The sequence below is a fragment of the Camelina sativa genome, chromosome 5 (assembly GCF_000633955.1).
Source record: "Camelina sativa cultivar DH55 chromosome 5, Cs, whole genome shotgun sequence".
In the NCBI taxonomy this organism is placed as follows: domain Eukaryota; kingdom Viridiplantae; phylum Streptophyta; class Magnoliopsida; order Brassicales; family Brassicaceae; genus Camelina; species Camelina sativa.
Window position 1 is genome coordinate 33,732,321 of NC_025689.1, and position 12,929 is coordinate 33,745,249.

The 12,929-nt window shown below is 36.2% G+C and overlaps 4 protein-coding genes across 4 annotated transcripts in view; 3 read left to right on the forward strand and 1 right to left on the reverse strand.

Moving 5' to 3' along the window:
- LOC104789823 (RAB6A-GEF complex partner protein 1-like) overlaps window positions 1–73 on the forward strand; it is a 7,060-nt gene extending 6,987 nt beyond the window's left edge. The window contains exon 10 of the mRNA XM_010515465.2: window positions 63–73. Within this exon, the coding sequence (XP_010513767.1) occupies window positions 63–73 (11 nt within the window). The remainder of the gene's footprint in view (window positions 1–62) is intronic.
- On the forward strand, window positions 36–3,414 carry LOC104788440 (RAB6A-GEF complex partner protein 1-like). Its single transcript, XM_010514194.1, has 15 exons — window positions 36–220; window positions 292–466; window positions 633–686; window positions 813–992; window positions 1,099–1,211; window positions 1,335–1,517; window positions 1,666–1,723; window positions 1,871–1,930; window positions 2,017–2,058; window positions 2,154–2,281; window positions 2,377–2,512; window positions 2,593–2,670; window positions 2,842–2,958; window positions 3,049–3,111; window positions 3,195–3,414. Exons 1-15 carry the CDS (start codon window positions 108–110, stop codon window positions 3,294–3,296), a joined length of 1,602 nt encoding a protein of 533 aa, XP_010512496.1. The 5' UTR covers window positions 36–107; the 3' UTR covers window positions 3,297–3,414.
- LOC104788441 (probable polygalacturonase) lies at window positions 4,472–6,993 on the forward strand. Its single transcript, XM_019246187.1, is given in 6 exon segments — window positions 4,472–4,952; window positions 5,076–5,405; window positions 5,407–5,546; window positions 5,634–5,808; window positions 5,928–5,998; window positions 6,084–6,993. Coding segments are annotated over 5 exon segments (1,428 nt in total). The 5' UTR covers window positions 4,472–4,952; window positions 5,076–5,085; the 3' UTR covers window positions 6,806–6,993.
- Window positions 7,205–9,664, reverse strand: LOC104788442 (1-aminocyclopropane-1-carboxylate synthase-like protein 1). The gene is made up of 4 exons (XM_010514196.1): window positions 9,524–9,664; window positions 9,285–9,406; window positions 8,773–8,933; window positions 7,205–8,334 (listed from the first exon to the last, which is right to left on the reverse strand). Exons 3-4 carry the CDS (start codon window positions 8,916–8,918, stop codon window positions 7,317–7,319), a joined length of 1,164 nt encoding a protein of 387 aa, XP_010512498.1. The 5' UTR covers window positions 8,919–8,933; window positions 9,285–9,406; window positions 9,524–9,664; the 3' UTR covers window positions 7,205–7,316.

A 12,929-nucleotide genomic window follows, 5' to 3' on the forward strand; every position in this document is an offset into this window, starting at 1 on the left:
TAAAATATACCTTTTTAACTTCCAAATGTGAGCGCTTGAGTTGCTTTTCATGCACCTTAAAGTGATTAAATGACAAACAGCTTTCCACAGTAAGAGAGTTGTCCATCATGACTGCAAAGAGCCATCCAGCAGCAATACGATTTGTTCCTGACCAGCATCCGAGAGAATGCGAGTTGGATAACGATCTTTCTTCTGATTTGCCAGACAGGGAACCCTCAAGGTAATCATGAATAGAGTAGAACATCCTTTCAGTTTATGCTGTCATACTAAATGCCTTTATGGTCTCCATAGATGTCTTATACTGAGGGGAAATGGGGAGCTTTCACTTCTTGATTTGGTTGATGGACGAGAAAGGGAACTTACAGACTCAGTTGAACTATTTTGGGTGACATGTGGTCAATCGGAGGAAAAGACAAATCTTGTCGAGGAAGTATCTTGGCTAGATTATGGGCACCGAGGAATGCAGGTAGTTCTTCTGTCAGAGCTACTTGTTATGTCCACTTTTCTAGTTTTCTTCTTTCTTTTCTCTTTCTTGGATTGCCTTGCCCCCAAGTGTCTGACAGTAACTCTCTATTTGATCCCTGTCTTTCGTACTTTCCTGATTTGTTTATTGCTAAAATTCTATATTACAGGTTTGGTATCCTTCTCTAGGGGAAGACCCTTTTATGCAAGAGGATTTCCTGCAGGTAGCTAGCTTCTTTTTGTTCTGATTTTTATTGTCTGTAACATTTACATTCAAACACATCCCCCTTATAAATTCAACTTTTTCACTGACCTATCAAGTTTATTGCATTTTTTGTTCCATCTTTTAGTTGGATCCAGAGTTGGAATTTGATCGCGAGGTGTATCCCCTGGGACTTTTACCAAACGTTGGTGTTGTTGTTGGAGTTTCTCAGAGGATGTCATTTTCGGCAAGCGCAGAGTTTCCATGTTTTGAGCCTACACCCCAGGCTCAGACTATACTACATTGCCTGCTCCGCCACCTCCTTCAGGTATTGTTGGTCCTGGTCTCTCTTTTCTTAAGTTAGAATGATCTCTTCTCTCTTCCTTTATTCATTTTCTCAGAATCTTATTCTGTTTTTCTCATATTGTGGACAGAGAGACAAAAATGAAGAGGCGTTACTCTTAGCACAATTATCAGCAGAGAAACCTCACTTCTCCCATTGTCTGGAGTGGCTTCTTTTTACTGTTTTTGATGCCGAGATTTCTAGGTACCTAATGCTATCAATCTTTTATAAAGTATCCCCTTCCTTTGTAATTTTTACCTAACCTTCTAATCTTGCTTCACATAATTTGACTTTTTTCTTAAACTTGTGGCATATTACAAATTTCAGGCCAAATCCAAACCGGAACCAGATTTCAGGACCTGGACATCTTAAAAAGTTATCTCTTTTGAGAAAAGCCTGTGATTTAATCAAAAATTTCCCGGAGTACTATGATGTGGTAGTGAATGTAGCCAGAAAAACTGATGCCCGACACTGGGCTGATTTATTTTCTGCTGCTGGGATATCAACAACGTATGTTTCACTGTCTCTGTGTTTGGCCTTTGTTTTCTCGTTTGTTTCTTATAACTCTTATGGCCAACTTTGCCGATCTTTTCTGCTCTTTTTGTTGACTAAACTGTTTTCTATGCTATGAAACTTGATATTCTATTTTGCGTTCTAGGTTGTTTGAAGACTGCTTCCAGCGAAGATGGTATCGAACTGCAGCGTGCTATATACTTGTAAGACTCAGAAATCCGTAACCCTCGAATATGTTTAGTTAAATAGTGGTGTATCAGCAAAATGCATTCTTCTGTTTATTATGGAACTCTGTAGAATTCTGTTACACTATGTTTCGAAGCGTACAATTAAGTATAGAAATTGTGCAGGTGATTGCCAAACTGGAAGGTGTTGCTGTCAGTCAGTACTGTGCATTGCGGCTATTGCAGGTAATTTTGGCTGTCGCATGTAAAATTTATATCTTGTCAAATTTCTTCTTTCTGTTCTTAAAGAAAGTTTATTTGTAAATTTGCAGGCTACACTTGATGAGTCCCTTTATGATCTTGCTGGAGAGCTAGTATGTATTTGATGTTCTTGTTGTTTGTTTAAAATGGGTAATTCAAAACGTGAATCCTGAGTAATGATGTTTGTCTATGACAATTATGCTGTAAGGTGAGGTTCTTGCTAAGATCTGGAAGAGACATTGAGCAGGCGCCAACAGAGTCAGATTCATTATCACCTAAGCTTCTCGGGTTTCTTATTTTCGGTTCCAGCCACAAGAAATCATCACTCGATAAGAGGTGGAAACTACAACTCTGATTCTGGTTTTTTATTGCTAAAGTAATACAGTTACCTTCTGATCAATTTTTATTTGATTAACGTGACTCTGATGCAGCTCCTCGTTCAAAGAGCAAAGTCCTCATGTTGCTTCTGTAAAGAGCATACTTGAAAGTCATGCCAGTTACTTGATGTCTGGTAAAGAACTTTCAAAGCTTGTTGCATTCGTCAAAGGCACCCAGTTTGATATTGTGGTACGTAGGCAATCTGTATCTTTCACCTTTTTATGCTTGGACCCAATAAAGTATATCCATTAACGATGCCAAAACTCCAGGATTTTCTTCAACGAGAAAGATATGGTTGTGCGCAGCTGCAGAATTTTGCTGCAGGACTTGAGCTGATTGGGCAAAAGGTAAGAATCAACTCCATTGTGGTCTCTTTCATGCTCAAAACTCTTATTCTCTAATTCTGCTGCTTGAAACATGTGCAAACCAAACACATAAGATCCCTATGGCATCGTAAAAGTCTCTGCATTGTTGAGTAACTTTACCTTACCTTAAATTCTACAATTAAATGTCCTCAGCTGCAAATGAGTGAGCTACAGAACCGGTTAGATGCAGAGTTTCTATTGGCTCAGATGTGTTCTGTCAAGTTCAAAGAATGGATAGTTGTTCTTGCCACTCTATTACAACGGTCCGAGGTATAAATCTTTTAGATTTCCACCGTTATCACTGGCTTTAAAGCATCACATTGACATAGCCAGACTGTTTCTTTAATTGTCACAACGCAGGTTCTTTATGATATTTTCCGGTATGATCTACGGTTGTGGAAAGCATATAGCATGACATTACAGGTAACTCTTGTTTCCATAACAATCACTCCCCATCTCACCACTTGTAGGTCTCCTCTTTAAAACTTGTTCGTTCGTTGTTTCAGTCTCACCTGGGTTTCGCTCAGTACCATGACTTGCTTCAGATTTTAGAGGATAAACTCTCAGCGACCGCTAGAGAAGAAAGCAATAGAGGTTCCATCTCTTGATAATATTGTTTATTTCTGAAGCTTTTTTCACGTTAACATTTTCTGCCTGAGTTTTCACTTTTCGTGTAGATAAACATAAGTTTAGAAGAAATGAGAATTACATCCCCACACTACGCAATGTACTTTTACTATATTATTTAGTTATTTTGGTCATAATAGGAAAACAAAATCTTGAATATGTCATGTTTTAAAGTTTCAAACCAGAAGCTTGACCTAAGCAATCCATTGTTTGCAGCCTAGAAATGGGGAATTAAAAAGTTCTGCAATTTTGTGGAATGTGCGTGTATAAAAAGACAACGTGTACAGTACATGTATTCAATACGATAACATCTTCTGTTTATTCAAATCAATATTTAAAAAAACTAAAACAAGAGTATATGAATGCTGACTAGATGTAATTTTCTGGTGGTTGTTATGGCAAATAGAGAGATTAATATAGTTTTCCGAGAAAGAAACAGGTTTTGTATTAAAATATTAATAAACTGAAAAGGTAAGATAAGCATAAGCACCCGTGAACGTGAGTAAGTATGGAGGCGTGAGAAGTGGGTCGGCAGAAGTGGGATGATGAGTGGAGTGGAAGTGGGACACCCCCAAAGTTCACGAGGAGCCTACTTCGCAAACCAAAAAAACAACAATAATCAAACTTAAGACTATACTAAGGATAATCTAATCTAATATTGTATTTGTAAGCTTCTCTTTAACTTAACATGGCCTGACACATTCTCAATCGGAGAATTGCTCTTGTATGCATTAGTCCATGTACTTCACTTTAACAGTTACCATAGTAAAATTTAGTTACAAATTTATAATTGCCGTAAGTAGTAACTACCGAGGAGTATAAAATGGTATATACATGTAGAATTTAGTAGCCACGTCGAAAAAGACAAATCTGATGTATGTACTCTACTCTCATAAGTCACAGGTCACAAGGAGACAATCACCCATTCTTGTATTATCTGTTTTAGAAAGAAAATAAAAACTGAAACATCAAAACCCGTGAGTCTGCGAAATAAAGGAATTGACGTTGTTCACCTCACATTCTCTCACAGTTTAAAACAAATTATGATTGTTATATGTTTGGGAAGATACATGTAAAAAAATTTAAAGTATGATTGAGGCGAATGATCGTTTTATGCTTTTCTATTATATATATGTATAGAGCAATGATGCCATTGAACTTGATTAGGAGGACTTCGATTTAGAGAGTGATCACACAGCCTTATAAACATAATAATCCATTTAGTCTCTTCTTTCTAGTGATCAGTACTAGAATTTTTCACTTTTTACGTTTAAAACAAGTATGGTCATAGTAACGACATACCTCTGTTAGCAAGTATATATACCACAATCCACAAAAAGGATATGTTTCTGTTTGCTACTATTTTCAGCATTTTCTGAAGACAATGTTATCGCCGCTATATCTCCCAATCAATTGATACCACTAAGAGATAAAATCATTGCTGAACTTATAAGATCAGCAACACACTCAGACAAAAAATTTCGTATCTTTCTCCATTATTTCTCCACTTATAAATACTTAATTCTCTCCACTCCCTTCCTCATCAAAACCATTTAGCTTCATCCACATTCACAAAAGGCTCACAAGTCACAAGTTAATTCTCTTCCTCTCTCCAACTAACAGAAACACACATGCATGTATATTTATAAACACCATTTTGCTTTGCTTTCAAATATTAGTTGTTCATTAAGCATCATTAACATAAAACCATATTGTTTCCTAATCTAAACTCTTCTCTTTTTTTCTTCTTCTTGTTTCAGATACAAAACCATGACGAACATACTCGCTTGTATAGTTACCATCATAACCCTCTCGAACCTCGTAACCTCTTCTCAAGGAAGAAAGGTATCACAGTCATATGAAACATTCGAGTACACAGCAATCACTTGCAGATCCCACAGTGCCTCCATAACAGAGTTCGGTGGCGTCGGAGACGGCAAGACCCTAAACACGAAGGCGTTCCAGAGCGCCGTCGATCATCTCAGCCAATACTCATCAGACGGCGGAGCTCAGCTCTTTGTCCCTGCCGGAAAATGGCTCACCGGAAGTTTCAACCTCACAAGCCACTTCACTCTGTTTCTTCACAAAGACTACCCTTCTCGCCGCTCAAGACTTGAACGAATACCCAATTCTAAAAGCTTTGCCTTCGTACGGACGAGGACGTGATGCCGCCGGGGGAAGATTCGCTAGTCTCATCTTCGGAACTAATCTCTCCGACGTAATTATCACCGGTAAAAGCTTCATCATCTTCTTTTCTTTTTTTTTCGAAAAAAAAAACAGAGAGAACAAAATAAGAGCCGTTGGATGTTATTTTATAGGGAACAATGGTACAATCGACGGTCAAGGATCGTTTTGGTGGCAAAAATTCCACGGTGGCAAATTAAAATACACTCGACCGTACCTGATCGAGATAATGTTCTCAAATACAATTCAGATCTCTAATCTAACGTTCCTTGATTCTCCATCTTGGAACATCCACCCGGTTTACAGCAGGTTTAATTATCTCCTGTATCTCACTCTCATCTATATACCATGCACCCTCATCACAACAGCCGCACGATTAATATATTTATCAAATAAGAATATTAATAAAAACTTATCCTACGTGGCAGCAATATCATCGTCAAAGGCGTCACGATCATCGCTCCGGTGAAATCTCCGAACACCGACGGTATCAATCCAGGTTCGTACTTCGTCTCCACCGATGAAACCGAATCGTTAGTTTTTTTAGTTTCTTGATTTTAAATTGATTTCGACGTGTGGTTCAGATTCATGCACGAACACGAGGATCGAAGACTGTTACATAATCTCCGGCGACGACTGCATCGCCGTGAAAAGCGGGTGGGACGAGTACGGTATCTCGTTCGGGATGCCGACGAAGCACCTCCTGATCCGTAGATTAACATGTATCTCACCTTACAGCGCGGCGATCGCGCTCGGAAGCGAGATGTCCGGCGGAATCGAAGACGTGAGAGCTGAAGACATCACGGCGTACCAAACAGAGTCCGGCGTACGGATCAAAACCGCCGTGGGGAGAGGAGCTTTCGTGAAGAACATATACGTGAAAGGGATGAGTCTACACACGATGAAGTGGGTGTTTTGGATGACCGGGAACTACAAAGCTCACGCTGATTCTCATTACGACCCTCATGCTCTACCGGAGATAACCGGAATCAATTACAGAGATATTGTGGCTGAGAATGTTTCCATGGCGGGGAGGTTGGAAGGAATCTCTGGAGATCCTTTTACTGGGATTTGTATATCGAATGCTACGATCTCTATGGCGGTTAAGCATAAGAAAGTGATTTGGATGTGTAGTGATGTTGAAGGTGTTACTAGTGGTGTTGATCCTAAGCCTTGTGATTTGCTTGATGGACAAGAATCAGAGAAGAAGAAGAGGATGACGAGTGACGGTGGATGTGATTTCCCGACTGATGTTTTGGAGATTGATAACGTTGAGCTTAAGACTTGTAGTTATCAGATGAGTTAGTTTGTAATCTTTTCTTTTTAACCTAATTTCAGATTTTTACGAGATTTCTCTGCAGAGATTTGTGTTATAAAATATGGTTTTGGTACTACTTTATATAATGAAATCAAATCTATGAGAAGAAGTATATATGTATGTTGTATACTTTTTTATCCATAGATGAAACAGAGAAGTCTCAATGGTTACTTGTTCTTGTACTAATTGGAGTAGTCAATGATATTTGATAATTTTTGAGTGGTTGGTTCAACTACATAACAAAGCTGTAGCTAGAAGTGTAAGATAACAGGACAAAGTTGTAGCTTGAGGTGCAAGCTACAGAAAAAAAGAACATGTTTCATTCAATTATTTCGATTATTACTATGTGCTCATTGGAAGGTGAACATTTACTTGTTAAAATTCTTATATAGCAGTATACAGAGATAGTTAGATACTTTCAATATACATATTCTGTTTATTGAGTCATCTACATATAGATATAGACACAATCTAGTTGAGTATAATCATAGAACCGATTTTAAGCTCGGAGCAATGGTGAATGAGGGGACATCAACTTTGGTGACCTAGCATGTTCCTCGTACATCATCGACGAGAAACTCAGCTTGAGATTCTTTTGAAAACTCTTACGTTTCTTGTTCTCCTTTTTGTTGTTGCAACGGCACTTACAGTTATTATTAACCTTGTTGGCTCTGTCTCCAAGCACAAAGTCTTTGATTCGCTCAAGTCCAGTTTGGAGTGTGTCTTCGTCCATATTAGCAAAGCAAACTCGGAACCAACCTGGCTCAGAGCAGTGAAACGACGAGCCAGGAGATACATTAATCTTGACCTTATCGATAATCACCCGCCAAAGCGCCATTTCGGACTCAAAGGTTTGATCTATAAGCATCTGCCTTAAATCCATCAAGACGAATAAACCGGCGTTACTTCTCAAGCAAGATATACCCATCTCTTTAAGCCCTTCCGTGAACATACGATGTCTCTTTGCTACTCTCTTCGAAACCTCAATAAGAAAGTTATCCACAAATCTCTGATCAGACAACATAGCAGCTAGAAAACTTTGTGTATGCGAGGAGACCAATCCAAAACTCGACATCCTCCTTGCGCAGGACACAACAGCATCGTTGTAAGAGTAAACCACTCCAACTCGGAAACCGGGAAGACCCATGTCCTTTGAGAGACTGTAAACGATATGGATCAGGTCTCGGTTAACATGATCCATCTCTTGGATGATCTCTGCGACACTGATGAATCCTGGCTCAGTAAAAACGGTGGCAGCGTAGATTTCGTCGCAGACTAAATGAATTTGCTTGTCGTTGATGAAGTTAACAATGGTTTCAAGAACTTCTCGATGGAGAGTTGTTCCAAGAGGGTTTGATGGGTTCGCGAGAATCAAGCCTTTGATCTTGATACCAGTTTCTTGGGATGCAAGGTATGTTGATTCTAGGGCATGTTTTGTAACCTGGAAATTGTTTGAGCTGTTACAGTCCACAGGGATTATTCTAATTCCAGTCCTCCACCTTAAGTCTCTGTCGAATCTGATATGTTTAACAAAGTAATCATTGATTAGTTCTGAGAGTGAAGAGTAAGTCAACTAAGTGTTAATTAGTGGTTTGACTTTTGTTAAGAGTCAACGGTCGATTTATATACAGTTGCAACTTGTGTGGTTGTATGTTGCTTACCAAAATATTGAATCAATCAAAATGAGTTATAATCTATTACAATTTTTAATTATCCTGAAACCCATTATCAAAAGAGATTTTGGTTTTGAGTTGACCAAGCAACAAAAAAAAATATGTATTATAAAGTAACTAAACCTTTAGCCCTTTTCGAGTAGTTTTAGTTTAGTATCAAAATCACTAATTTTATTTTATAACACCAAAAATCACTAATCATAGTATGTCTTTTCAAGTTATTATTAATTGGTAAACTAATATTTATTTGAATACTAACAAAGTGTGTGTGTAAAAACGTACGCGGCATAATAAGGAGTAGGGACGAGAAAAGCGTCGCCGGGATCAGCAAGACAGAACATGAGCGTCTCATTTGCTCCGGTGGCTCCTCCGCTCATCACCACCCTGTCCGCCTCAAAACTCGCTCTTCCGCCTCTCGCTCTCTCCATAAACGCCGCAATCGCCTATTTATTTTCCATCCCCAAAATAACCATTATTTAAAAAACAAATCATTAGTTCTAGTAATTTACACATCTCAAATTAATTCCCAAAAGAAAAAGAAAAAGAAAAAGGAAAAAATTCCCAAGACTAGAAAAAAATTCGAATCATAATCTCCCATAAATGTAAGGTATATAATAGTATCACTATACAAAACATACGTGAATGAGCTATATATTATACAATATTTAATTTACCACTTCCATTGATTTATATAATTAGTAGTTCAAGCATAAAAAAACACTTGATACTGTAACATAAGTATATACCTTATATATATAATACGATTACAGAACTTATAAGAAATGAGATCATACCTGTCTAAATAGTTTGAGACCGTGATAATCTTGAAAAACAGCTATGTCGGAGAAAGAATCAACTCCCTCCGCCGTGCAAATAGATGCATGTGGATTTTCCTTTATCCAATCCTTGATCAAATCTGAACAAAGCTGAAAAGAAAAAAAACATAAATAAAATAGGAAAACGTATTAGAAGAAGAAAAAAAGTAACGAACTCATTCATTACTAGGTGGTATGAATTATATAAGGAGACGAACTTGATTCTCGGCGAGACCCATTTGAATAACACCTTGTGGATTATGAGTTGGATGATAAGGATTATTGTCGTAAGCTTTCCAGCCGTCGAAGTACGGCGAAGCTTCTCCATGCTTGTCACCGGAGGCTAATTTGGATAGGAGACTCGCACCCTGATGAGACATTANGTATCCGATGATCGAGTAATTTGAACAATGTGTGTGAGTTTTGTGAAGTTTTGATGGATCGGTTTGCTTGTGATATAAACGAAATATAATGGGAGGTTTTGATGATTATTTATAGTGAAATATAGAGACCATATGAAAGAAACTTGTTTCCACTATTCGGAAACTTATTTGAAAATTTCTGTTATCTATATTCTATAAAAGGTGTTTTTTTTTGTGGGGACAAAATGTGCTTCCATAAAGTCAAACCTAGAGCCAAAATGTTTTGTTTTAGTCTTTGTTATTGTTTTTTACTCTATACCAATAACATGTTTTTCTTGAAAGGGAACTACGTATAACATAAAAAGAAAGAGTGTTATTAATGCTATTATAATCAATGAATGAACAAACAATTAATTTCTATAACTGATGAATCCTTTTTAACTGATGAATCTTTTTTTTCTGTGCAAACATATAACTGATGAATCTAGTTCCTACGTAGTGATGGTAAATCAATTTGTGCACGAGTAGCATTTTGTAGGTTTCTTTTAGACATTAGGATAACAAATGTTACAAACCTATACCCATGCATGCATATGGTACATTTACATTGTTAAGAACTTTAGATACGAATCATACGATCCTATGTAAAACGCCAAACATTGTAACGCAAAGTATATATACTTGTATTTATTTGTTATTAAGAAAGTTTTGGAGTACACACCAGACTATTTATTAATTATGTTAGAAAATACAGAAGACTTGGTATCACGGTACTAACTAATAACATTAATTAAAAAGACTTTTGTGTTCCATTGATTTTAATTAAACAATTAAATCAATCACGAGGTTTAAAGACAAAAGAGAATGAACAAATTAAAAGTCGAGGGTGCTTCAAAGATAACGTAGTAATGCAGATGCGGAAGCAGATTGGTCGTAGTAACAAAATAAACAAGTTCAAGTCTTACGAACTCTATTATTAGACCCACGTTGATCTAGATTCGGGGAGAAATGTTTACCTTGACTTGGTGGTATTTTACATTTTTAGAAAAATAAAAAAGAACTTTAAATTTTAGGCTCGACATAATATCCGAATAATCTTAAGAATTAAGTATTTCAATACATAGTTTTCTTGTAAATTTACATTTGAACATTAAGATGTTACAGTCGTATTCAAGAAGCGTTTAGTTAACTAATAATCTATCTTCCAGATTATAAAACTATGCTAAACTTGGTCAATCATATATTTAAGCTTTAAAATTACTTTGCGTGTCGACCGCAACGTGACCTATGGTCTAATCTCGTGCGATTAAATTAGTTTAAGAGGAAGAAAAATGATTCAAATACTTCGGTAATGGGGTTGGTTGTGAAGCTCTAATACTTCTTCAAGGTCATTCATTATGTTTATATAGTAACTCATAATTACAAATTAACATGTGAAACCAAAATTTGAAAGTATTGGACACGTGACAGCAGTCCACTAAGGAATTGGAGATCAAAGATCTTTGTGGAGGGCTTTTTAGATGTATGACATTTAGCCATTTATAGTAAAACTCCTCTCTAAATCAAATTTGCCTTAAATTGAATTGGTCGGAGATGAAAAAGTCTAAAACTAGATGGACACGTTGTATTTGAATGGAGTGATTACTCGTTTTCTTATTATTAGTGTGTATTTGTAGGGAAAAAGAATACGTACACGCACGTGTAACGAAATGCCTTTTGTATAGACGGACTGTAGTGTGATCTTAGCTGTCCCCTCTAGAATATTGGTTAGTGATAGTAAACTTTTTCATATTGACGTTAATTGTTACGCCAACTCTTTCATATATCCTTTATTTTAGTTATTACTAATAAATTATTATTCTTCTTACTTCGTAAATACATGTGATAGATATATACTTTGGCCTTAAATTGTGACGTACGAGTTACGACTAACAAATACAAACGACGAATGATCGGAACTAAAGCTATAGTGGTTCAGCTTCCAAAGTAGTATGTTTAAGCATATACATGTAATGCGTTTTTTTGTCGAATCGGTTGTAAGGTTGATTGTAAAATAAAATCGTTTTTCGACAACCAGAGCCCGGACTTGAACACATTGGCATGAAACATTTAAATGGTTTCCATTTTAATGGCATGAAACATTTCAATGGACTTGAACACATTGGCATGAAACATATACACACAAAAAATGCTATTATTCATAAGTTTTTCAGAATATTATTCATTTAAAACAAGAGTTTCTATCAATTTATTTTGTATGCATATTTTGTTTGTATAACAAAAACTTTGATGTTATTTTCTCCTTAATCCGTATGGGGACCTGGATTTCATTGGTCCGGCTCTATCCACGACGCATGAAGATTAATTAAAAATTACAAAATTTGTCAACAAACTTGGTTAAAAACTCACTCCAAGAAAATTTAAATAGTAATATTTGAGTTGGCTACTTCACTACAAATATATTATTTATTTGATAGTTGTAAGATATGTATAGCATCAGATTCCTTTATCTTTAAAAAAATTTCTAAACTAAGTTAAATTTCCTACAATTTTCCTACTTTTTTATTGATGATAGAACAAACTAAGAAAGCTAGGTGGATGATGTTTACATATTAACATAAGCTTAGGCAATTTATTTACGGAATCGATTTTAATTTTAGACTCTAGCTAGTCTGCGCTATCGCTAACATGCAAGAAAACTAAAAAATGTAGTTGTCAAATAAGTTAATAATCGAATCAGAAAAAACTCCAAACTTCGAGTTATTTGCAGTATTACAAACTTATTATATATGTGTTCAGTATAAAGATAGAAGCATGCATAACTCCTTTAATTTATTCATATTAACAACAGAAGTTCCTATCAAACTTTTAGGAAAGTAAAAGGATATAAGTAAGAGTTGAAAGAGAATCTGTGTTCTTAATTTCCATATCCACCTTACATAAGATTCTTAGCAGATGAAAGTGTTAATTCAACGTAGAAAAAAAAACAAATGTTTAAAAATATTCATCTCTGACCATGAAATTGATTTTTATTGTCAAGTAGTGTAATAGTCTTGAGAGAATAGTTGTATTTTACATTCTTGATAAATATTATCATAATAGTATTTCTTTGGGCTCAAAAGTATTATTATTTTGTTCCTCACAAAACATGCTGAATTGTACGTACATACTACGTAGTAAGTGGGAAACTGGGAATAAAACACGATTACAATGGTGCGAAAGATCTTACGGTCGTGACCCCTAGGCTCTTGCCTCTTATTAG